At 60.6% G+C, this 24131-nt stretch overlaps 3 protein-coding genes across 3 annotated transcripts; 2 read left to right on the top strand and 1 right to left on the bottom strand.

Moving 5' to 3' along the window:
* The first annotated feature begins 356 nt into the window (after positions 1 to 356).
* NOSIP (nitric oxide synthase interacting protein) lies at positions 357 to 6842 on the top strand. Its single transcript, XM_061362589.1, has 8 exons — positions 357 to 439; positions 2185 to 2290; positions 3148 to 3229; positions 3833 to 3914; positions 4106 to 4188; positions 4870 to 5063; positions 6021 to 6129; positions 6774 to 6842. Exons 1-8 carry the CDS (start codon positions 370 to 372, stop codon positions 6840 to 6842), a joined length of 795 nt encoding a protein of 264 aa, XP_061218573.1. The 5' UTR covers positions 357 to 369.
* A 1262-nt stretch (positions 6843 to 8104) lies between these two features.
* Positions 8105 to 10647, bottom strand: AKT1S1 (AKT1 substrate 1). The gene is made up of 4 exons (XM_061362588.1): positions 10248 to 10647; positions 9491 to 9575; positions 8847 to 8982; positions 8105 to 8301 (listed from the first exon to the last, which is right to left on the bottom strand). The coding sequence occupies exons 1-4, from the start codon at positions 10633 to 10635 to the stop codon at positions 8176 to 8178; spliced, it is 735 nt and encodes a 244-aa protein (XP_061218572.1). The 5' UTR covers positions 10636 to 10647; the 3' UTR covers positions 8105 to 8175.
* Positions 10648 to 11187: 540 nt separating this feature from the next.
* On the top strand, positions 11188 to 20225 carry LOC133217266 (TBC1 domain family member 17-like). The gene is made up of 16 exons (XM_061362586.1): positions 11188 to 11312; positions 11394 to 11495; positions 12163 to 12225; positions 12739 to 12820; positions 13317 to 13515; positions 13599 to 13677; positions 14228 to 14362; positions 14458 to 14586; positions 14686 to 14762; positions 15251 to 15345; positions 15656 to 15754; positions 16895 to 16995; positions 17625 to 17712; positions 18199 to 18287; positions 19601 to 19672; positions 20111 to 20225. The coding sequence occupies exons 1-16, from the start codon at positions 11292 to 11294 to the stop codon at positions 20204 to 20206; spliced, it is 1527 nt and encodes a 508-aa protein (XP_061218570.1). The 5' UTR covers positions 11188 to 11291; the 3' UTR covers positions 20207 to 20225.
* The last annotated feature ends 3906 nt before the right edge of the window (positions 20226 to 24131 follow it).

The following is a 24131-nucleotide window of genomic DNA, read 5'->3' as shown; positions in this document are numbered from 1 at the left end:
TGGGAGCCCTTCGGGACCGCCCGACCCCATTCGGGACCTTTCGGGATCTCCAAACCCCTTCGGGAGCGTTCGGAACCATTCGGGACTTTCCGAACCCAATCGCAGACACCCATCCCCCTCCCCGGCCCCTTTCGGGACCCCTCGGAACCCTTTGGGATCCCCCGACCCCATTCGGGACCTCCAAACCCCCTTCGGGAGCGTTCGGAGCCATTCGGGGCCTTCCGAACCCAATCGGGAGCGTTCGGAACCATTAGGGACCCCTCGGGCCCCTCCGAACCCTTTCGGGCTCCCCTTGCAGGACGCTTCGGGCCCCTTCGGACCCATTCGGGCCCGTTCGGCCGCGCTCGGGTGCCCTCGGGCTCGGCGGCTATGACGCGGCACGGCAAGAACTGCACGGCCGGGGCCGTGTACACGTACCATGAGAAGAAGAAGGACACGGGTGAGCCATAGGGGGATATAGGGGGTGTATGGGGTGATATAGGGATATATGGGGTGATATAGGGGATATATATGGGATATAGGGGATATATAGAATGATATAGGGGGTATAAAAGTGGTTATAGGGCGTATATAAAGGGTATACAGGAAGCATAAGAGGTATATAGAGAATATGTAGGACATAGAGAGTATATATGGGTTATAGGGGGATATTGGGGATATGTAGGGGGTTACTGGGGGTATATAGGGTGATATAGGGGGTATAAAGGTGGTTATACGGGATATGTAAGGGATATATAGGAAGTAGAGCAAGTGTGTAGGGGATATATAGGGGGATAAAAGGGATATTGGGGGTATATAGGGTGATAGAGAGGGTATAAAGGTGGTTATAGGGGGTATATAAGGGGTATATAGAAAGTAGAGAGAATATATAGGGGATATATAGGGGATGTAGAGTATATATTGGGGAATATAGGGGATATTGGGGGTATGTAAAGTGATATAGGGGGTATAAAAGTGGTTATAGAGGGTATATAAGGGATATATAGAAAGTAGAGAAAGTATATAGGGGATTTATAGGGAATATAGGGAGCATATAGGGGATATATAGGGGGATATAGGGGATATCGGGGGTATATGGGGCGACATAGGGGATATAAAGGTGGTTATAGAGGGTATATAAGGGATATATAGGAAGTAGTGAAAGTACCTAGATGATATATAGGGGATATATAGGGGATATATTGTGGGATATCAGGGGTATATAGGGTGATATGGGGATATAAAAGTGGTTATAGAGAATAGATAGGGAATTTATACGAAGTAGAGAAAGTATATAGAGGATTTATAGAGAACATATAGGAAATATATAGTGAATATAGGGGCATATAGGGGATATATAGGGAGATATAGGGGATATTAGGGGTATATGGGGTGGTATAGGGGGTATAAAGGTGGTTATAGGGAGTATATAAGGGAGTAGAGAAAGTATACACGGGATATATAGGGAATATACAGGGAATATAGGGTATATATTGGGGATTTATTACAGCATGTAAGGGGTATAGGGGCGTCTATAGGATTATAACAGGGATAAAGGGGGTATAGAGGGAATACGGAGAGTATATGGGGGGATATAGGGGGTATATAAGGGGATAAAGTGGGGATATAGGGGCCATAGGGGGGATATAGGAGCCATAGGGGGGTATATGGGGGGATGTAGGAGGTCTATGGGGTACACAAGGGGTCTGTGGGGGTATATAAGGGGTCTATGGGGTCTATAGGGGTCTATAAGGGGTCTATGGGGTGTCTATAAGGTGTCTATGGGGTGTCTATAAGATGTCTATGGGGTGTCTATAAGGTGTCTATGGGGTGTCTATAAGGTGTCTATGGGGTGTCTATAAGGTGTCTATGGGGTGTCTATAAGGGGTCTATGGGGGTCTATGGGGTCTATGGGGGTCTATAAGGCGTCTATGGGGGTCTATAAGGGGGTCTGTGGGGGTCTATGGGGGTCTATAAGGGGTCTATGGGGGCATATAAGGTGTCTGTGGGGGTCTCTAAGGGGTCTATGGGGGTCTCTAAGGGGTCTATGGGGGTCTATGGGGGTCTATGGGGTCTATGGGGGTCTATGGGGTCTATGGGGGTCTATAAGGGGTCTATGGGGGTCTATAAGGGGTCTATGGGGGTCTATAAGGGGTCTGTGGGGGTCTATGGGGGTCTATGGGGCTCATTGGGGTCCCCCCGCAGCGGCCTCCGGTTACGGCACCCAGCGGCTCCGCATCGGCCGCGACGCCGTCAAGGACTTCGACTGCTGCTGCCTCTCGCTGCAGCCCTGCCGGGACCCCGTGGTCACGTGAGGAGCCCGAAACATCCCATAATGACCCCAAAATCACCCAAAACACCCTAAAATGACCCAAAATCACCCCCAAATCACCCCAAAACACCCCAAAATGACCCAAAACACCCCAAAATGACCCAAAATGACCCGAAACCACCCCAAAATGACCCAAAATCACCTCAAAATCACCCCAAAACACCCGAAACCACCCCAAAATGACCCCAAAATGACACAAAACACCCCCAAACCAGCCCAAAATGACCTAAAACACCCCAAAATGACCCAAATCCAGCCCAGAATGACCCAAAACACACCAAAACACCCCAAAATGACCCAAAACACCCCAAAATGACCCAAAATGACCCGAAACCACCCCAAAATGACCCAAAATCACCTCAAAATCACCCCAGAACACCCCAAAACACCCCAAAATGACCCCAAAATGACACAAAACACCCCAAACCAGCCCAAAATGACCCAAAACACCCCAAAATGACCCAAAACCAGCCCAGAATGACCCAAAACACACCAAAATCACCCCACATTGACCCAAAACACCTCAAAATGAACCAAAACCACCCTGCAATGACCCAAACCACCCCAGAATGACCTAAAACCACCCCAATATGACCCAAAATCACCCCAAAATGACCCAAACCACCCCAAAATGACCCAAACCACCCCAAAATGACCCAAAACCACCCTAAAATGACCAAAAATCAGCTCAAAACACCCCAAAATCCCCCAAAAATGACCCAAAACACCACAAAATCACCCCAAAATGACACAAAATCCCCCCCAAATGACCCCAACCCCCCCGATTCCCCCCTCTTTGGGGTCCCCCCATTGACCCCCCCATTTCCCCCCCATAGCCCCGATGGGTTCCTGTACGAGCGCGAGGCCATCGTGCAGTACCTGCTGCACCGCAAGGGGGAGCTGGCGAGGCACAGGAAGGTGACACGGGGGGCACTTGGGGGGCACTACTTATGGGGCACTGAGGGGGCACTTATGGGGCACTTATGGGTCCTAGGAGTCACTTATGGGGCACTGAGGGGTCCTAGGAGTCACTTATGGGGCACTTAGGGGTCCTAGGAGTCACTTATGGGGCACTGAGGGGGCACTTATGGGGCACTTAGGGGTCCCAGGAGTCACTTATGGGTCCCATGGGGCACTTATGGGGCACTTATGGGTTCTGGGAGTCACTTATGAGTCACTTATGGGTCCCAGGGGGTCACTTATGGGTCCTAGGAGTCATTTATGGGGCACTTAGGGGGCACTTATGGGTCCCAGGGGGCACTTATGGGTCCCAAGGGGGTCACGTATGGGGCACTTATGGGTCCCAGGGGTCACTTATGGGTCCCAGGGGGGCACTTATGGGTCCTAGCATTCAGTTATGGGTCCCAGGGCGTCACTTATGGGTCCCATGGGTCCCAGTGGGGCACTTATGGGTCCCAAGGGTCACTTATGGGTCCCAGGGGGTCACTTATGGGGCACTTATGGGTCCCAGGGGGTCACTTATGGGTCCCAAGGGTCACTTATGGGGCACCTCCCCCCCAGGCCTATCGGCGGCAGCAGCAGCAAGAGCGGGAGCAGCAGAAGCAGAAACAGAGCCCCCCTGCGGCCGGCGGGAGCACTGAGGGTATGGGGGGGCTATGGGGCAGGGCTATGGGGCTGAGCTATGGGGCAGGGCTATGGGGTGCTATGGGGCAGGGCTATGGGGTGCTATGGGGCAGGGCTATGGGGCTGAGCTATGGGGCAGGGTTATGGGGCTGTGCTATGGGGCAGGGCTATGGGGCAGCCCCACAGCTCTGACCCCCCTTTTGCCCATAGAACCCGGCCCCTCTGGGACCCTCCCAAGCTTCTGGATCCCATCCTTGACCCCCGAGGCTGGAGCTGAGCGGCTGCGCAAGCCGGTGAGTGCCCCATAGCACGGTCCCCCTGCCCCATAGCGTGGCTCCCTCTGCCCCATAAGTGCTCTCTATGGGGCACCCCCATCACCTCTCTCTATGGGGCACCCCTCTCTCTATGGGGCAGCCCCATCACCGCTCTCTATGGGGCACCCCCATCCCTATGGGGCACCCCAATCACCTCTATGGGGCAGCCCCATCACCTCTCTCTATGGGGCAGCCCCCTCTCTATGGGGCAGCCCCATAACCTCCCTCTCTCTCTATGGGGCAGCCCCATAACCCCCCTCTCTCTTTATGGGGCAGCCCCATAACCCCCCTGTCTCTCTATGGGGCAGCCCCATAACCCCCTGTCTCTCTCTCTATGAGGCAGCCCCATAACCCCCTGTCTCTCTCTCTATGAGGCAGCCCCATAACCCCCTGTCTCTCTCTCTCTATGGGGCAGCCCCATAAGCCCCCTGTCTCTCTATGGGGCACCCCTCTCTCTATGGGACACCCCCATCACCCCTCTCTATGGGGCAGCCCCATAACCCCCCTGTCTCTCTATGGGGCAGCCCCATAACCCCCCTCTCTCTCTATGGGGCAGCCCCACAGCCCCATTAAGGGTCTCTCTCTCTCTATGGGGCAGCCCCATAGCGCTCTCTCTATGGGGCAGCCCCATAACCCCCTGTCTCTCTCTCTATGGGGCAGGAGGGGGGCGCTCGCTGCCCCATGAGCGGGCGCCGCCTGCGCCTCCGGGACCTGGTCCCCGTCCGCTTCGAGCCGGTGGAGCCGGGGCTGCGGCGCCCCCAGCTCCTGGCGCGGCCCCAGGGCTCCCGGTACCGGTGCGCCCTGAGCGGGGACCCCCTGGGCAACGCCAGCCCCTGCGCGGTCCTCCGGCCATCGTGAGTGACAACCGTGGGGGGACCATAGAGGGACCATAGAGAGACCATAGAGAGAGCATAGAGAGACATAGAGAGAGCATAGAGAGACATAGAGAGACCATAGAGAGACCATAGAGATACATAGGGAACCATAGAGAGACCATAGAGACCATAGAGAGCATAGAGAGACAGGGAACCATAGGGACACATAGAGAGCATAGAGATCCATAGGGACCCCCTGGGCAACACCAGCCCCTGCATGGTCCTCCGGCCCTCGTGAGTGACAACCATAGAGATACCATAGAGATACCATAGAGATACCATAGAGAGAACATAGAGAGAGCATAGAGACCATAGAGAGACATAAAGAGACATGGTGACACCATAGACCATAGAGAGCCATAAGGACACATAGAGACACCATAGAGACCCCATAGGGACTTCATAAAGACCTCATAGGGACCCATAGAGACCCCATAGAGACCCTATAGAGAGCCATAGGGAACCATAGAGACCCCATAGAGACCCCACAGAGACACCATAGGGAACCATAGAGACCCCACAGATACCCCATAGAGTCACCATAGGGGGCCATAGGGACACATAGGGACACACAGAGACACATAGGGCCCCATAGAAACCCATAGAGACCATAGAGAACCATACAGAACGTAGAGACCGTAGGGAGCCATAGAGACCCATAACTGAACCCTGGGACCCTTTATTGACCCTTTGGGACCCCCAAGTGCCCCCATAGGACCCCCATGGGACCCCCAAGGGCCCCTATTGGACCCCTAAGTGCCCCCAAGGGACCCCTAAGTGCAAGTGCCCCCACGGACCCCCAAAGTGCAAGTGCAAGTGCCCTATGGGACCCCCAAGTGCCCCTATGGGACCCCCAAGTGCCCCTATGAGACCCCCAAGTGCCCACGGCCCCCCCGTGTGCCCCCCAAGTGCCGCTGACCCCCATGTGTGGGGCAGGGGGGCCGTGGTGACCCTGGCCTGTGTTGAGCGCCTCATCCGGAAGGAGATGAAGGATCCGGTAACGGGAGAGCCCCTCAGGGAGGAGGACATCATCGTCCTACAGAGGGTATGGGGGCAATGGGGGGCAATGGGGGAATGGGGGGAATGGGGATCAATGGGGGGAATGGGGGCTGATGGGGGGTAATGGGGGGAATGGGGCAATGGGGAACAATGGGGGCAATGGGGTAATGGGGGGAATGGGGGCAATGGGGTAATGGGGGGAATGGGGGGCAATGGGGTAATGGGGGGAATGGGGCAATGGGGGGAATGGGGGAATGGAGGGAATGGGGCAATGGGGGGCAATGGGGACATGGGGGGCAATGGCGGGTAATGGGGCTAACGGGGGCAATGGGGGGAAATGGGGTAATGGGGGCAATGGGGGGTAATGGGGTGATGGGGTAATGGGTATATGGGGGTAATGGGGGGCAATGGGGGCAAATGGGGACGATGGGTGTAATGGGGGCAATGGGGGTAATGAGGGGGAATGGGGGGCAATGGGGCTCAGTGGAGAGCAGTGGGGGTCAATTGGGGCCAACGGGGCACAATGGGGGTCAATGGGTGTCAATGGGGTTTGATGGGGTCAATGGGGGTCGATGGTATCAATGGGGGGCAACGGGGTCAATAGGGTGAATGGGGTTCAAAGGGGTTCAATGGGGCTCAGTGGGGCTATGGGGGGGGCAATGGAGTTTTGGGGTACCCCTTACATTCCAGGGTGGCAATCGTCGCCGGTTCGGCATCTGTTTGGAAGCGCAGAAATCCCGGCCGGTGATGCAGGCCTAGGGGGGACCCCAACCCCCCCCACTGCACCCCAAGTCCACCCCATTGCACCCCATTACCCTACCATTGCTCCCTATTGCAACCCATTACCCCCCTATTGCCCCCCATTGCCCTCCATTGCTCCTCCCCATCACCCCCATTGCCTGCCTCCCATTGCCCAACCATTGCCCCCCTATTGCCCCCCAAGTCGCCCCATTGCACCCCATTATCCCCCCATTGCCCCCATCACTCCCCTATTGCCCCCCAAGTCCCCCCATTGCCCCCATCATTCCCCCATTGTCCCCCTCATTGCCCCCCCAAACCCCCCCATTACCCTCCATTGCCCCCCAAGTCCCCCCCATTGCTCCTCCATCACTCCCCCATTGCCCCCCATCATCCCCCCATTGCCGCCCATTGCTCCTCCATCACTCCCCCATTGCCCCCCAGGTCCCCCCATTGCCCCTCCATCACCCCCCCATTGCCCCTCCATTGCCCCACCCTCCCCATCACCCATCACCCCATTGTCATTACCCCCCATTGTCCCCCCCCATTGCCCCCCATCACCCCCCATTGCCCCACAAGTCCCCCTCCCCCAATAAAGCTCTTTCTGTGTTTGGCTTCACACCCGCCCCCCCCCATTATTTATTATGGGGGGACCTCAAATCTCAGCCCCGCACTCCCCATTGTGGACCCCCCCCCCCACCCGCCTCCACCAATCAGAGCGCGCCACCCATAAAACACGTGATCTCTTTATTGGCTGCAAGGGGGCGGGGCCTCGCTCGGCGCCGCCCAATCATCTTTGGACAAAAATAAAGGGGGTGGGGCCTCCCCTGCTCTGCTATAAAAGGAGGGGGCGTGGCCTCGGAGCTAAGCCACGCCCCCTTAAAGGGGCCGCTCCCCTTCTATGGGGGAACCCTTGTGCAAAGGGGGGAGGGGGTTAAACCCGCCCATCCCCCCCCTTAATAAGACACTTGTGGGGGGGAGGGGCTGTAGTGTGGGGCCCCATTTGCCCCTCCCCCACCCCCTATTGGGGGGGGCGGGGCAGCACTTATGGGGGTTCTTTAGGGTGCTACCCCCCCACACACACACACACTTTGGGGGCAGACCCATAGATAGAGGGTGCCCCATAGATGGGGGTGCCCCATTGATAGTGGCTGCCCCATAGATGTGGGGTGCCCCATAAGTGGGGGGTGCCCCATTGATAGTGGCTGCCCCATAGATGTGGGGTGCCCCATAAGTGGGGGGTGCCCCATTGATAGTGGCTGCCCCATAGATGGAGGGTGCCCCATAAGTGGGGGTGCCCCATTGATAGTGGCTGCCCCATAGATGTGGGGTGCCCCATAGATGGGGGTGGGGGTCACTGGGGGTCCCCAGCCAGCAGTGGGGGGCGGGGGAGGTCCCCAAACATCTCGGTGCCGTCGCCCCCCCCCCGCAGCGCCAGGGCCCGCATGGAGGCCGCGATGCGCTCCAGGTCCGGGGATGCCTATGGGGGGGGGGGATGGATGTGACCCATAGGGACCCCCCAGCCCCATAGATTGCCCCATAGAGCCATAGCCAGCCCCATAGAACCCATATTATAATCTCTTAACCCCATAAATGCATCCCTTTAAGTGCATCATTCCTATAGCAATGCCCCATAACCACTCTCAGGCCCATAGGCACCCCCCCTGCCCCATAGATACCCCCACCCCATATATCCCCACCCGTGCCCCATACATTTTTGTCCCTGCTCATATATCTCCCTCTCCCACACACCCCCCCTTCCCCCAGAGCCTCCCACGCCACCCACCCCAAGACTCTCCCTCCACCAGAGATCCCCTTCCGCCCTCGGCACCCTACCCCACCCACAGACACCCCACCCTGCCCCAGACTCCCCCACCACATCTCTCTCTAACCACCCCATAGATCCCCTTCCTACCCCATAGATCCCCCCACCCCATAGACCCACTTCCTGCCCCATAGAACCCCCTTCCTGCCCCATAGATCCTCCCCTGCCCCATAGAGCCCCCCCACCCCATAGATCCCCACCTTATGAGCGGCTCCCTCGGCGTGGGGGGGGCGGGGCCCCGGTGGGGGCCGCAGGGCCCAGGAGGGCACCGAGACGGGCAGGAGTGGCGGAGCCGCAGCCCCGGGCGGCAGCGGCGGCTCTCTGTGAGGCTGCCCGCTGGCGGGGAGGAGCGGGAGCATTAGAGCCCCTACCTCCTCCCCGTCCCCTGCCCCTCCTCCCTGCCGCCCCACCGCCTCCGCCCCCGCCGCCATCACCCCCTCTCTCTCCCTGCCCACACCCCCTCCCTCTGCCTCCTCCCCATCCCTGCCCACCTCCTCCCTCCGCCTCCCACCCCGCCCCACATCTCTGCCTCCCTGTCCCTGCCCCACATCGCTCCCTGTCCCCTGCCCCGACATCTCTGCGTTCCTGCCCCACTTCTCTGCCCCTTGTCCCTGCCCCACATCCCCCCCCTCTGCGTCCTGCCCCACATCGCCTCCCCCGTTCCCTGCCCCTACATCTTGCCTCCCCGTCCCTGCCCCACATCCCCCCCCTCTGCGTTCCTGCCCCCACATCTCTGCGTTTCTGCCCCGATCTCCTCCCTGCTCCCTCCTGTCCCTGCCCACATCTCTGCCTCCCACCCGCTCCATCTCCCCCTCGTCCCCAGTTCCTGCCCCTCATTCTCTACGTGGCCCCTCCCCCACCATCGGGGCTCTCGGGGTCTGAATCCGGTTGCGGTTCCTCCTCGGGGTCCTCGTCCATCAGGAACAGCCCTAGGGGGGGAGGGGCAGGATGAGAGTGGGGCCCATCCCCCACCTCCAAACACACCCCTCCCCCTGCACCCGAATGACCCCAACAGCCCCTCCCCCACCCAGCCCCCCAACTTCACCCCTCCCCCACCCTCATTGACCCAATACCCCTCCCCTTACCCACTCAGTGACCCCCCACTGACCCTGCCCCCACATCATTGACCCCAATGTGCCCATCCCCCACACCTCCCCTTTCCCCCAATCCCCTTTCCCCCACTGACCCTTTCTACCCCTCCCCCACTCTGCCCCCCCATGCACTCCCATTGACCCCTCCCCCACCCCATTCACTCCAACGCGCCCCTCCCCCACTTCCCTTGCACCTCCCGCCTCGCCCCTCCCCCACTCTCCTTATATCCGCTACCTCCTTTCTCACTCTCATTTACCCCAATGCGCCCCTCCCCAACCCTTCCCCTCCCCCATTAACCCCAATTGACACCTCCCCCCACCCCCATTATCCTCACCCCCTCCCCCATTGACCCTTCCTCCACCCCCATTAACCCCCATTCACCCCTCCCCCACCCCAATGACCCCTCCCCCTCCCATATTGACCCCACCCCCACCCCCATTGACACCCATTTCCCCCTCCCCCACTCACCGCTGGCATCGCTCTGCGCTCCCCTCCCCCCCGCTCCCCACTCCCGCTGGGGGGGGAGGAGGAGCAGGAGCCGCGGGGGCGCGCGGGCGTCTCCACGGCAACGCCGGGGGGCGTGGCCACCGCCAGAGCGGGGGGCGTGGTCGCCGCCATTACCACGCCGGGGGGCGTGGCCGCCGCCAGAGCAGGGGGCGTGGCCTGCGGGCCCATGGCCCTGTGCGCAGCCGCGATGTCGGGCAGGAAGCGCCGCGCCGCCGCCCCGAGCGGGCCGGGCCCGTGGTGCGCGTACGAGGGAGAGGCCCCGGGGCCCGGCCCGGTCCAGGCCGTGAGCACCAAAACCTCGGCCCCGGTGGCCCCCCGGTACCCTTCGGCCGCCGCCACCAACGCGGCCCAGCGCTGCCGGTGCCCCTCCCCCATCGGCGGGGTCCACATTGAAAATACGGGGGGGGGAAGGGAGGGAGGGAGGGGGGAGGGGAAAGGGAAAGGGGAGGGGGGGAAGGGGAGGGAACCGGTGGTACCGGAGGAGGCGGCTGCGGAGCGAGAGCCCCCGGGGCCGCCCCGCCAAGATGGCGGCGGCGGCGGAAGGGGCGGGAGCGGAAGTGGAAGGAAAGGGAGAGAGGGGATTGGTGGGGAGAAGGGGGCGTGGCCAATGGAAAGGGGGTGGGGAAGAGAGAAAGAGGCGTGGCTGGAGGGGGAGCGAGGGAAGGGGCGTGGTCAGAGCTGAAGTGGGCGGGGGTACGCGGGGAAGCTTGGATCCCATTGGCTGTAACGGAAGAAGGGGCGCGGGTGCACGGGAAAGTTTGGATCCTATTGGCTATAACGGAAGAGGGAGCGGGGTTAAAGCGTGCGGGCCAATGAGGAGCGTGGGTGAGGGGAAAAGGGGCGTAGCTGGAGGGGGAGAGAGGGAAGGGGCGTGGTCAGAGCCGGAAGGGCCGTGGCTACGCAGGGAAGCTTGGATCCTATTGGCTGTAACGGAGGAGGGGGCGTGAATACACTGCGAAGCTTAGATCCCATAGGTCGTAACGGAGGAGGGGGCGTGGCCGGAAGGGGGCGTGGCCATAGCTGGAAGCGGAAGCGTTGAGCGCGGAATGGAGGCTGTGGGCGAGAGGGTGAGCCCCGCCCGCCTTTGCATGACGTAACCGTGACGTCAGCGTGACGTCAGCGTGACGTCGAGGTCCTCCCCCCCATAGGTGCTGCTGGAGGTCACGGGGGTCTCGATCCACCCCAGGCTCCGCCCCTGCCCCCCCCACCGCGACGGGCTCGTGAGGGGGCGGCTGCGCGTGCTCGAGGGGGTGGGGCCATGGGGGGGGGCACTGGGATGGACTGGGAGGGAATGGGATAGACTGGGAGGGAATGGGGGCCACTGGGATGCACTGGGGGTGAAATGGGGGGGAATGGGATAGAATGGGGGGAATGGGGGGCACTGGAACGGACTGGGAGGGAATGGGGGGGCACTGGGAGGGAATGGGATAGACTGGGAGGGAATGGGGGGGCACTGGGAGGGAATGGGATAGACTGGGAGGGAATGGGAGGGCACTGGGAGGGAATCGGGAAAATGGGGTGGCACTGGGATGGAATGGGGGGGCACTGAGATATACTGGGAGGAAATGGGATAGACTGGTGGGGAATGGGGGAGAATGGGATAGAATGGGGTTGAATGAGGGGGCACTGGGGGAGCACTCGGATAGAACGGGGGGATACTGGGATAGACTGGGAGGGAACAGGGGGGCACTGGGATAGACTGGGAGGGAAGGGGGTGCTTTGGGGGGGGAATGGGGTCGACTGGGAGGGAATGGGTGGTATGGAATAGATGGGGAGGGAATGGGGGGGCACTGGGATAGACTGGGAGGGAATGGGGAGCACTGGAATAGCCTGGGAGCGACGAATGGAGCCACTGAGGGTGCCTGGGGCCAATGTGGGCCTGCACTGGTTCATACTGGTCTGTACTGGTGGGCACAGGCCGATGGGCTCGTGCTGCACTGGGAGCCCCTTGAGGCGCCGGGGGAGGCCCCCGAGGACACGGTGAGACCCCCCCCCCCGACCCCACTGTGACCTCATTGTCCCCATTGTGATGTCATTGAGCCCATTATGACATCATTGACCGCATTGTGACCTCATTATGATGTCGTCAGCCCTGTTGTGATGTCATTGACCCCATTGTGATTTAATTATGATGTTATTAATGCCATTGTGACATCATGGACCCCATTGTGACCCCATTGATCCCATTGTGACCCCATTGATCCCATTGTGACCCCATTGACCCCATTGTGACCTCATTTACCCCATTGTGGCCTCATTGACCCCATTGTGACATCATTGACCCCATTGTGACCTCATTGCCACCATTGTGATGTCATCGAAACCATTATGATGTCATCACCCCCACTGTGACCTCATTGACCCCATTGTGCTCTCTTTGATCCCATTGTGACGTCATTGCTCCCTTTGTGACCTCATGACCCCCATTGTGACATCATTGACCCCATTGTGACGTCATTGCTCCCATTGTGACCTCACTGCTTTCCCTTCCAGGAAGGGGCGGAGCCACCGGACCCTGGCTATGAACCTGATTGGGCCGTTCTGAGCCCCCCCCGGCCCCGCCCCCAGGCCCCTGGTATTTGGGGGGGGCACTGGGATGAACTGGGGAGGGCACTAGGATTAAGTGGGATCAATGGGGGGGTACTGGGATGAATTGGGATGAACTGGGGGAACACTGGGATGAATTGGGATCAACGGCAGGGGGGGCACTGGGATGAATTGGGGGAACTGGGATGACTGGGATGAATTGCAATCACCGGGGGGGGGCACTTGGATGAACTGGAATCACTGGGGGGTGGCACTGTGATGAACTGGGATGAATTGGGATCAATGGGGGGGCAGTGGGATGAGCTGGGATGAACTGGGATGAACTGGGATCAATGGGTGGGCACTGGGATGAACTGGGTGGGCACTGGGATGAACTGGGATGAATGGGGATCACCGGGGGGGGGCACTGGGATGAATTGGGATCAAGGAGGTGGGGCACTGGGATGAATTGGGATGAACTGCACTGAACTGGGATCGGGGTGAGGGCACTGGTTTGAACTGGTCCATACTGGTTGCCCCCGCAGGCTGGGGGTGGGGCTTCCGCCTGGCGCTGGGGGAGCTGTGGGGGCTGCGCTGGGGCCCCCCCGGGCTCCGCCCCCCCTTCCTGGTGCTGCTGCCCCGGGGGGGGCCCTGCCCCTCCCCCTCCCCCTGCCCCCCCCCCTTGCACTTCCCGCGGGGGGGGGGCCGGAAGCTGCTGCAGCTCCTGGGACCCCGCTTGAGGCCGTGAGTGGGGGATGGGGGGGGGGGGGGGGCACCCCAAAACCCCCCCACCCCCATCCATGACCCCGCCCCCACCCCCCCCCCAGGCATCCCCATGACCCCCGCTTGTTCCTGGTGGACCCCCCCGAAGAGGTGGGGTCAGGCCCCTCCCCCGGCCTTGTTGCTGTGAGTATGGGGGGGCAATGGGGGGAAATGGGGGAGAAAGGGGGGCAATGGGGGGTCAATGGGGGGCAATGGGGGTTCAATGGGGGGGCAATGGGGGTTCAGTGGGGGCAGTGGGAAGCAATGGGTGTTCAATGGGGGGACAATGGGGGGCAATGGGGGGACAATGGGGGGTCAGTGGGGGGACAATGGGGGGTAAATGGAGGGGGGGCAATGGGTGTTCAATGGGGGGACAAAGGGGGGCAATGGGGACAATGGGGTCAGTGGGGGACAATGGGGGGTGTGGGGGAAATGGAGGGCAATGGGGGGGTCAATGGGGGGCAATGGGGGTTCAATGGGTGGGCAAAGGGGGGGTTCAATGGGGGGAAATGGGGGGCAATGGGGGTTCAATGGGGGGACAATGGGGGTTCAATGGGGGGCAAAGGGAGGCTCAATAGGGGGGTCAATGTGGGGTCAATGGGGCAATGCGGGGGCAAAAGGGGGTTCAATGGGGGGGTCAATGGATGGGCCCCATTGGGGTCCCACCTCCTGACCCCCCTCTGTGCCCCCCCAGCGCCTGTTGCAGGGTCCCTATGCAGCCACCATGGGGGGCCTGAGCCGGCTGCTGGGGGGTGGGACTCCCCGAGGCCCCGCCCCCGGCGAGGAGGAGGAGGCGGAGCCAGAGCCGCCCTTTGAGGTCATCGCCTGTGTGAGTGGGCGGGGCTAGAGGGGAAGGGGCGTGGCTTGTGTGTGGCGGGGGGGGGGCGGCTGTGATCTGATTGGCTCTGCTCTCCCCCCCCCAAGGTGAGGCTGGGGCCCCGCCCCTTCCCCGCGCGGGGGCCACCGGTGACACAGGAGGAATGGGGGCGGAGCCACGACGCCGAGGGGCGGAGCCTGGACCCCGAGGGGCTGCGGGCGCGGATCTTCCGCGGGGTGAGGGGGCGGGGCTGCAAAGGGGGGTGGGGGGCGTGGTTACGTGGGGGCGGGGTCTACGGTGGCCACGCCCCTCCTCACTCCCCCTCCCCTTTGCAGGGGCTCAGCCCCGAGGTTCGCCCCCAGGGCTGGAGGCTGCTGCTGGGGGGGGGCAGCGAGGACCCCATGGAGAGGAGGTGAGGGGGGGATATGGGGGTCTATGGGGTTCTATGGGGTTCTATGGGGGTCTATAGGGGATCTGTGGGGGTCTATGGGGAGCTATGAAGGTCTATGGGGGTCTATAGTGGGTCTATGGGGGGCCATGGGGGACTATGGGGTTCTATGGGAGCTATGGGTTTGTATGGGGGTCTATGGGGGGCTATGGGGGTCTATAGGGGTCTATGGGGGGCTATAGTGGGTCTATGGGGGGCCATGGGGGTCTATGGGGGTCTATGGGGGTCTATAGGTGTCTATGAGGGTCTATAGTGGGTTATTGGGGTCTATAGGGGTCTATGGGGGGCTCTAGGGGTCTATGGGAGTCTATAGGGGTCTATGGGGGTCTATAGAGGGCTATGGGTGGCTATAGGGCGCTATGGGGGTCTATAGGGGGTTATGGGGGTCTGTAGAGGGCTATGGGGGTCTATGGGGTCTATGGGGGCTCCCCATGGTAACGGGGGGGCCCCAGGGCCTCCTATTTCCGCATGAAGCTCCAATGGCGCTCGCTGAGCCCGGGGCAGCTGCAGAGGAACCGGCTCCTGCGGCGCTACCGGCACCGCCTGGGTGAGCCCCATAGAAACCCATAGGGACCCGTAGGAACCATAGGGACCCATAGAGTCCTAGAGAACCCTATAGGGACCCCATAAAGACACATAGAAATCCATAGAGTCCCATAAAGATCTATAGAGACCCATAGAGACCCTTAGAGCTCCATTGAGACCCCCAAAGTGCCCCACATCCACTCTATTACCCCCCCCAACCTGCCCCATAACCCCTCTATTACCCCCCCAACCCACCCCATAACCCCTCTATTACCCCCCAACCTGCCCCATAACCCCTCCATTGCCCCACATGTCTGTGTCCCCCCCCATAGAGCGGGACCTCCACCGGTGCCACCGGCACTCCTCCAGCCAGCAGAGGGCGCTGTTGCACGACGTGCTCATGACGTACTGCATGTACCACTTCGACCTGGGTATGGGGGGGGGGCCTTAAAGGGGCAATGGGGGGGGTCTTAAAGGGGTAATGGGGGGTCTTTAAAGGGGTAATGGGGGTCCTTAAAGGGGCAATGGGGGTTCCTTAAAGGGGCAAAGGGGGTCCTTAAAAGGGCAATGGGGGGGGTGCTTAAAGGGGCAATGGGGGGGAGCTTAAAGGGGCAATGAGGGGGGTTCTTAAAGGGCAATAGGGTGAGTCCTTAAAGGGTCCTTAAAGGCCAATGGGGGGGTCCTTAAAGGGGCAATGGGGGGGTCGTTAAAGGGGCAATGGGGGGTTCTTAATGGGGCAAAGGGGATCCTTAAAGGGGTAATGGGGGGGTCCTTAAAGGGGCATGGGGGCTAAGGGGCAATGGGAGGGTTCTTAAAGGGGCAATTTAGGGGTTCTTAAAGGGGCTATGGGAGGTCCTTAAAGGAGCAATGGGAGGTCCTTGAAGAGGCAATGGAGGGGTCCTTAAAGGGGCAATGGGGGTCCTTAAAGGGGGAATAGGGGGTCCTTAAAGGGGTAATGGGGAGTACCTAAAGGGCAATTGGTGTCGTTAAAGGGGCAATGGGGGGGGGGCCTTAAAGAGGCAATGGGGGGGTCCTTAAAGAGGCAATGGGGCGGTCCTTAAAGGGGCAAAGGTTGTCCTTAAAGGGGCAATGGGGGGTCTTAAAGGGGCAATGGGGGGTCCTTAGGCAAGGGGGTTTAAGGGGCAATGGGGGGGTCCTTAAGGGGCAAGGGGTTAAAGGGGCAAAGGGGGTCCTTAAAGGGGCAATGGGGGGTCCTTAAGGGGCAAGGGGGTCCTTAAAGGGCAATGGGGGGTCCTTAAAGGGGGGGGGTGGGGGTTTGGGGGGGGGTTTGGGTGGGGGGGGTGGGGGGTTTTGGGGGGGGTTTGGGGTGGGGGGGTCCTTAAAGGGGCAATGGGGGGTGCTTAAAGGGGCAATGGGGGAGGTCCTTGAAGAGGCAATGGGGGGTCCTTAAAGGGGCAATGGGGTCTTTAAAGGGCAATGGTGGGTCCTTAAAGGGGCAATGGGGGGTCCTTAAAGGGGCAATGGGGGGTCCTTAAAGGGGAAAGGGGGGTCCTTGAGGGGGCAATGGGGGGGGTAGGGGGTTCCTGTTGACCCCCCCCCCCCTCCCCCAGGGTACGTGCGGGGCATGATCGAGCTCCTCCCCCCCCTCCTGAGCGTGATCCCCGACGAGGCCGAGGCCTTTTGGGGGTTCAGCAGCGTCATGGAGCTGGTGGTGAGGGGGGGGACCCCAAAACGGGGGGGGGAAGAGGGGGGGCCCTAAAAGAGGGGGAGACCTAAAAGTGGAGGGGGGGCAAAATTGGGAGGGGGGGCATCAAAAAGGGGGGGGGCTAAAAAGGGGGGGAGCAAAATAGGGATGGGGAAGAGGGGGGACCCTAAAAGAGGGGAGGTCAAAAAAGGAGGGGGGTCCCAAAAGGGGGGGGGAAATAGGGGGGGCCCTAAATGGTGGGGGTCCCAAATGGGGGATGGTAAAACACGGGGGGGACCCTAAATATGAGGGGGGGGCCTAAAAGAAGGGGTCCCAAAGGGGGGGCAAAATAAGGGGGGAACCCCAAATAGGGGGGAACCTGAAAAGAGGGGGGCAAAATTGTAGGTGGAGGGGCAAAAGGGAAAAGGGGGCCCTAAATATGGGGGGATCTTAAAGGGGGGGGACCCCAAATAGGGGTGAGCCTAAAGGGGGGGGACCGTAAATAGGGATGACCCTAAAAGGGGGGGGACGTTAAAGGATGGGGGGGCTCAAATTGGGGTTCCCCACAATAGGGAGGGGGGGAATGGGAGGACACTTAAAGGGGGTTTGGGGGGGTTGTGGTTTAAGCCCCCCCCTTTTTGGGGTGTCCCCCCCAGGGGAGCAGCTTTGGGCCAGGCCAGGAGAGGCTGAAGCAGCAACTGGGAGAAGTGGGGCAGTTACTGGGGGTGCTGGAGCCACGACTGGGTGAGAGCACAGGGGAGGGGACCCCAACAATGGGACCCCCAACAATGGGGGGGACACCCCAAAATGGGAGGGACCCCAACAGTGGGACCCCCAAAATGGGGGGGACCCCAACAATGGGACCCCCAAAATGGGGGGGACACCCCAGAATGGGGGGACCCCCAACAATGGGACCCCCAAAATGGGGGGGACAACCCAAAATGGGGGGAGACCCCAACAATGGCACCCCCAAAATGGTGGGGACACTCTGAAATGGGAGGAATCCCAACAATGGGACCCCCAAAATGGGGGGCACACCCCAAAATGGGGGGGACCACAACAATGGGACCCCCAAAATGGGTGGGGGGACCCCAAAATGGGTGGGACCCCAAAATGGGGAGACCCCAACAATGGGACCCCCAAAATGGGGGCGGCACCCCCAAAATGGTGCCCTAAAGGGGGGGAGCCCTGAGATGCTGCTCCCCATCCCCGTTGCCATGGCGACCGCAGAGGCCTGGGGTACCCGGAGCTGCTCCCGATGGCTCCAGCTCCGCTTCCAGCCCCTGCTGGGGCCTGAGGGGACCAAGAGGATGTGGGAGGTAATGGGGAGATGGGGGGGGGGTGGGGTGGATGGGATGTATGGGGTGTGGGATAGGGGATATTGAGTATGGGGTATGGGGTATGGGATGTATGGGGCATGGGTTATAGGGTATGGATATGGGGTATGGGATGTATGGGGTATGGGACGCATGGGGTACAGGGTCTTCAATACAGGCTATGGCCTATGGGGTATGGGATGGATGGGATATGGGGTATGGGGTCTTCAATGCAGGGCATTGGGTACGGGATGTATGGAGTATGGGATGTATGGAATGTAAGGGATGTATGGGACAGATGGGGTATGGGGTATGGGGTCTGCAATACAGGCTATGGGGTATGGGACGTATGGGATGTATGGGGTATGGGATGTCTGCAATACAGGCTATGGGGTAAGGACTAGGGGGTATGGGATGTATGGGATGTATGGGGCATGGGACGTATGGGATGTATGGGGTATGGGATAAGGGGTATGGGGTATGGGAGGTATGGGATGTATGGGATATGGGATGTATGGGATATATGGGGTATGGGATGTATGGGATGGATGGAGTATGGGGTCTTCAATACAGGCCATGGGGTATTGGGTATGGGGTGTATGGGATATATGGGGTATGGGATATATGGGGTATGGGATGGATGGGATGTATGGGATGGATGGAGTATGGGGTCTTCAATACAGGCCATGGGGTATTGGGTATGGGGTGTATGGGATATGGGATGTGTTGGGTATTGGCTATGGGGTCTTCAATACAGGCCACAGGGTTTGGGCCCTGGGGCTCCCCCATTCTCCCCCCTGCTCCAGGTGCTGTGGACGGGGCTGCCCGGCCCCAACTTCCTCCTGCTCCTGGTGTGCGCCCTGGTGGAGCTGGGGGGGGACCCCCATGGGGACAGAGATGGGGGGGAGCAGGAGGAGGAGGAGGAGGAGGAGGAGGAGGAGGGGGAAGGGGACCGGGACCTCCCCCCCCAGCCCAATGATGGGGACACGGAGGGGGACGGCGGCAACGAGGAGGTGGGGATGGGGATGGGGGGATGGGGATGGGGGCACTGGGATGGGGGGATGGGGATGGGGGCACTGGGATGGGGGGATGGGGATGTTGGGATGGGGGCATTGGGATGGGGGGATGGGGATGGGGGGATGGGGGCATTGGGATGGGGGGATGGGGACACTGGGATGGGGACATTGGGATGGGGGGATGGGGACATTGGGATGGGGGCACTGGGATGGGGGGATGGGGATGGGAGCATTGGGATGGGGGCTTTGGGATATGGGGGTGCCCCCCCCCCACTGTGGCACCGTCCCTGCCCCCCCCAGGGCCCGTGGTTGGATCCGGATCTTGTGCTGAGCCGGGCTGAGGGGTTCCTGCTGCAGCTGAAGGCAGCGCCTGTGAGCACCCCCAAACAGGGACCCCCCCATTGACCCCAGCCCATTGACCCCCATTGCAAGCCATTGACCCCATTGAACCCCATTGATCCCCTAAAATAGGGACCCCCCCACTGAACTCCATCAACCGCCCCATTAAACCCCATTGACTCCCACTGACCCCCACTGAACCCCATTGACCCCCTCATTGAACCCCCATTGGCCCCCACTGAACCCCATTGACCCCTACTGACCCCCATTGACGCCCCATTGAACTCTATTGACCCCCATTGAACCCCATTGACCCCAGCCATTGACCTCCCATTGAACCCCATTGACCTCCCCATTGCCCCCCATTGAACCCCCCCATTGCCCCCACCCATTGACCTCCCCATTGAACCCCATAGACCCCCCATTGACCCCCCATTGACCCCCCCCCCATTGACCCCCATCTCTCCCCAGGACCTGCCCCAATCACTGCGGGAGCTGCTGGGATTGGGGGAGCCCCCCCCAAGCCCCCCCCCGGACACCAGTGGGGACCCCCCCCCAGCACCGTGATGTGGGGGGGCCCCCCCCCCTTTGTGCTCCAATAAAGGACTTGGTGCCCTGTGAGCCCCAGCACCTCTGGGCTCCAATGGGGGACTATAGGGGATCCTGGCCCTATGGTGTCTATAGGGGGTCTCTATGGGGGGGTCTATAGGGGTCTGCAGCCATATAGGGGTCCCTATGGGGGTTCTATAGGGGTCGGCAGCCATAGAGGAGTCCCTATAGGGGTTCTATAGGAGTCCCTATGATGGTTCTATAAGGGTCTGCAGCCATATAGGCATCCCTATGGGGGTTCTATAGGGGTCTGCAGCTATATAAGGGTCCCTATAGGGGTTCTATAGGGGTCTGCAGCCATATAGGTGTCTCTATAGGGGTTCTATAGCGGTCTGCACCCACATAGGGGTCGCTATGGGGGTTCTATAGGGGTCTGCAGCTATACAGGGGTCACTATAGAGGTTCTATAGGGGTCTGCAGCCATATAGGGATCCCTATAGTGGTTCTATAGGGATCTGCAGCCATACAGGCATCCCTATGGGGTCTCTATAGGGGTCTGCAGCCATATAGGGGTCCCTATGAGGGTTCTATAAGGGTCTGCAGCCATATAGGGCTCCCTATGGCCTCTATAGGGGTCCCTATGGGCTCCAAGGGGCTCTATAGGGCCTCCATAGGGCGGCCGCCCAACTCCTGACGTCACCCGGAAGGGGCGGGGCCGCTCTGGCCCTTCTCTATGGTTCGGGCGGGGCGGGGCGTCGCTCTCTCTATGGTCCCCGCCCACTTCCGCTCCGGACCGGGAAGTGTCGCCCAGAAGTGACGTCAGGCACCGCCTACCGGAAGCGGCGCCCGTCCCGTAGCGCCCGCCGCGCTCCCGCGCGCCCGGAGGTGAGGGAGGGAAAAACGGGGGGGGGGGGGGGGGTGGGGGGAGGGATCTGCACGGCCCCCCGTGACGTCACATCCGCGTGCTCTCCCCGCAGGTCCCCATTGGTTGGATGCGGGGGGGCGTTGCTGTGACATCATTGCTGCTGACGTCGTTGCCGTCGGGCTCTCCGCTGGCCTCGCGTTGACGTCATCGTTGACGTCATCGCCACTGCTGTGCCCATTGGCTCTGTTGGGCTCACCATTGACGTCATTGACATCGCATTGACGTCATCACTGACGTCATTGACATCACCTTGACCTCACCATTGAGGCCATTGACATCACCTCGACCTCACCATTGACATCGATGTCATTGACGTCACCATTGACATCTCCTTGACCTCACCATTGAGGCCATTGACATCACCTCGACCTCACCATTGACATCGATGTCATTGACGTCACCATTGACATCTCCTTGACCTCACCATTGACGCCATTGACATCACCTCGACCTCACCATTGACATCGATGTCATTGACGTCACCATTGACATCTCCTTGACCTCACCATTGAGGCCATTGACATCACCTCGACCTCACCATTGACATCAACGTCATTGACCTCACCATCAACATTGACACCATTGCCATCCCCTTGACCTCACCATCAACATCATTGACTTCACCATCACCATTGACACCATTCACATCGCCTTGACCTCACCATCGACGCCATTGCCATCTCCTTGACCTCACCATTGACATCAACACCATTGCCATCCCCTTGACCTCACCATCGACGTCATTGACCTCACCATCACCATTGACACCATTCACATCGCCTTGACCTCACCATCAGCACCATTGACCCCACCATTGCCATCCCATTGCCACCCCCTTGACCCCACCATCGCCACCCCATTACCCCCCCACCATGCCCGACACCATCCACTACATCCACCTCCACAACTTCAGCCGCTCCCTGCTGGAGACCCTCGACGGCCAACGCGTGGCGGGGGCCTTCTGCGACGTCACCGTGCGCATCCGCGAGGCCACGCTCCGCGCCCACCGCTGCGTCCTGGCCGCCGGCAGCCCCTTCTTCCACGACAAACTCCTCCTGGGCCACTCGGCCATCGAGGTGCCGCCGGTCGTGCCCAGCGGCGCCGTGCGGCGCTTGGTGGAGTTCCTCTACAGCGGCTGCTTGGCGGTGGCGCCCTCGGAGGCGCTGCACATCCTGACGGCCGCCTCCGTGCTCCAGATCAAGAGCGTTATCGATGAGTGCACCCAAATCATCAACCGGGGCCGGGCGGCCGTGGGGGGCAAGGTAATGGTGATGGCATCGCCGGAGCCTATGGGGGGCAAGGTAACCATGGTAACGGCATCACCAGCGACCATGGGGGGCAAGGTAACCATGGTGACGGCATCACCGGAGCCTATGGGGGGCAAGGTAACCATGGTAACGGCATCACCAGCGCCCATGATGGGCAAGGTAACCATGGTAACGGCATCACCGGCGCCCATGGTAACAGCATCACCAGCGCCCATGATGGGCAAGGTAACCATGGTAACGGCAACACCGGCGCCCATGGTAACAGCATCACCAGCGCCCATGGTGGGCAAGGTAACCATGGTAACAGCATCACCGGCGCCCATGGTAACAGCATCACCAGCGCCCATGATGGGCAAGGTAACCATGGTAACGGCAACACCGGCGCCCATGGTAACAGCATCACCGGCGCCCATGGTAACGGCATCACCGGAGCCTATGGGGGGCAAGGTAACCATGGTGACGGCATCACCGGAGCCTATGGGGGGCAAGGTAACCATGGTAACGGCATCACCGGTGCCCATGGTGGGCAAGGTAACCATGGTAACGGCATCACCGGCACCCATGGTGGGCAAGGTAACCATGGTGACAGCATCACCGGCGCCCATGGTGGGCAAGGTAACCATGGTAACGGCGTCACCGGCGCCCATGGTGGGCAAGGTAACCATGGTAACGGCATCACCGGTACCCATGGTAACGGCATCACCGGCGCCCATGGTGGGCAAGGTAACCATGGTAACGGCATCACCGGCGCCCATGGTAACGGCATCACCGGCGCCCATGGTGGGCAAGGCAACCATGGTAACAGCATCACCGGCGCCCATGGTGGGCAAGGTAACCATGGTAACGGCGTCACCGGCGCCCATGGTGGGCAAGGTAACCATGGTAACGGCAACACCGGCGCCCATGGTAACAGCATCACCGGCGCCCATGGTGGGCAAGGCAACCATGGTAACGGCATCACTGGAGCCCATGGTGGGCAAGGTAACCATGGTAACGGCAACACCGGCGCCCATGGTAACAGCATCACCGGCGCCCATGGTGGGCAAGGCAACCACGGTAACCATGGTAACGGCGTCACCGAGTTACCATAGCCGCAAGCAACGGCAACCGCTGCGCCTGCAGCTTCCACTCAAGGAGGAGGAGGATGAGGATGAAGCCTTCACCCCAACACCCAATGAGGAGCCCCCATTGTTTGACCCCTTCCCACCGCCATGGCCTGGGGGTGATGCGGAGGCACCGGTGACACCGGGTTCGGGCATCGCGGCACCGGCACCAAAGGAAGGGGGGCGAGGAGGGAGCCAAGGCAAAGGGGGGGCCCCGGCCAGGCCCTCGCGTGGCCCCGAGGGTTCCTTCCAATGCGGGCACTGCCAGAAGAGCTTCAGCTCCCGGAAGAACTACAGCAAGCACATGTTCATTCACTCGGGTGAGGGCTCTGGGGCTATGGGGCACATGGGGGGTATGGGGGCTATGGGGCACATGGGGGGTATGGGGGCTATGGGGCACATGGGGGGTATGGGGGATATGGGGAGCATGGGGGGGGGGATATGGGGGATATGGGGGATATGGGGGATATGGGGTATGGGGGGTATGGGGTATATGGGGGGTATGGGGTACATGGGGTATGGGGGGTATGGGGTACATGGGGGGTATGGGGTACATGGGGTATGGGGGGTATGGGGTACATGGGGTATGGGGGGTATGGGGTACATGGGGGGTATGGGGTATGGGGTACATGGGGGGTATGGGGGAT

This window comes from Neopsephotus bourkii, unplaced genomic scaffold, assembly GCF_033783945.1.
Source record: "Neopsephotus bourkii isolate Nb327-2 ecotype Australia unplaced genomic scaffold, CSIRO-AGI_Nbou_v1 NB_1129, whole genome shotgun sequence".
Taxonomy (NCBI): domain Eukaryota; kingdom Metazoa; phylum Chordata; class Aves; order Psittaciformes; family Psittacidae; genus Neopsephotus; species Neopsephotus bourkii.
The sequence above is the reverse complement of the archived record's forward strand: the minus strand, read 5'-3'. Positions and strand labels throughout refer to the sequence as shown.

Bases quoted from the DNA above. Each gene is read 5' to 3' on its own strand.
- NOSIP (XM_061362589.1), top strand. From the start codon at position 370: ATGACGCGGCACGGCAAGAACTGCACGGCCGGGGCCGTGTACACGTAC. The intron at 3,230-3,832 runs GTGACACGGGGG...CCTCCCCCCCAG, and splicing joins AGCTGGCGAGGCACAGGAAG to GCCTATCGGCGGCAGCAGCA. The intron at 6,130-6,773 runs GTATGGGGGCAA...CTTACATTCCAG, and splicing joins ACATCATCGTCCTACAGAGG to GGTGGCAATCGTCGCCGGTT.
- AKT1S1 (XM_061362588.1), bottom strand. From the start codon at position 10,635: ATGTGGACCCCGCCGATGGGGGAGGGGCACCGGCAGCGCTGGGCCGCG. The intron at 9,576-10,247 runs GTGGGGAGCGGG...CTCCCCCCCTAG, and splicing joins CTCCTCCCCCCCCAGCGGGA to GGCTGTTCCTGATGGACGAG. The intron at 8,302-8,846 runs GTGGGGATCTAT...CCCCCCCCATAG, and splicing joins CCGAGGGAGCCGCTCATAAG to GCATCCCCGGACCTGGAGCG.
- LOC133217266 (XM_061362586.1), top strand. From the start codon at position 11,292: ATGGAGGCTGTGGGCGAGAGG. The intron at 16,996-17,624 runs GTGAGGGGGGGG...TGTCCCCCCCAG, and splicing joins GCAGCGTCATGGAGCTGGTG to GGGAGCAGCTTTGGGCCAGG. The intron at 19,673-20,110 runs GTGAGCACCCCC...ATCTCTCCCCAG, and splicing joins TGCAGCTGAAGGCAGCGCCT to GACCTGCCCCAATCACTGCG.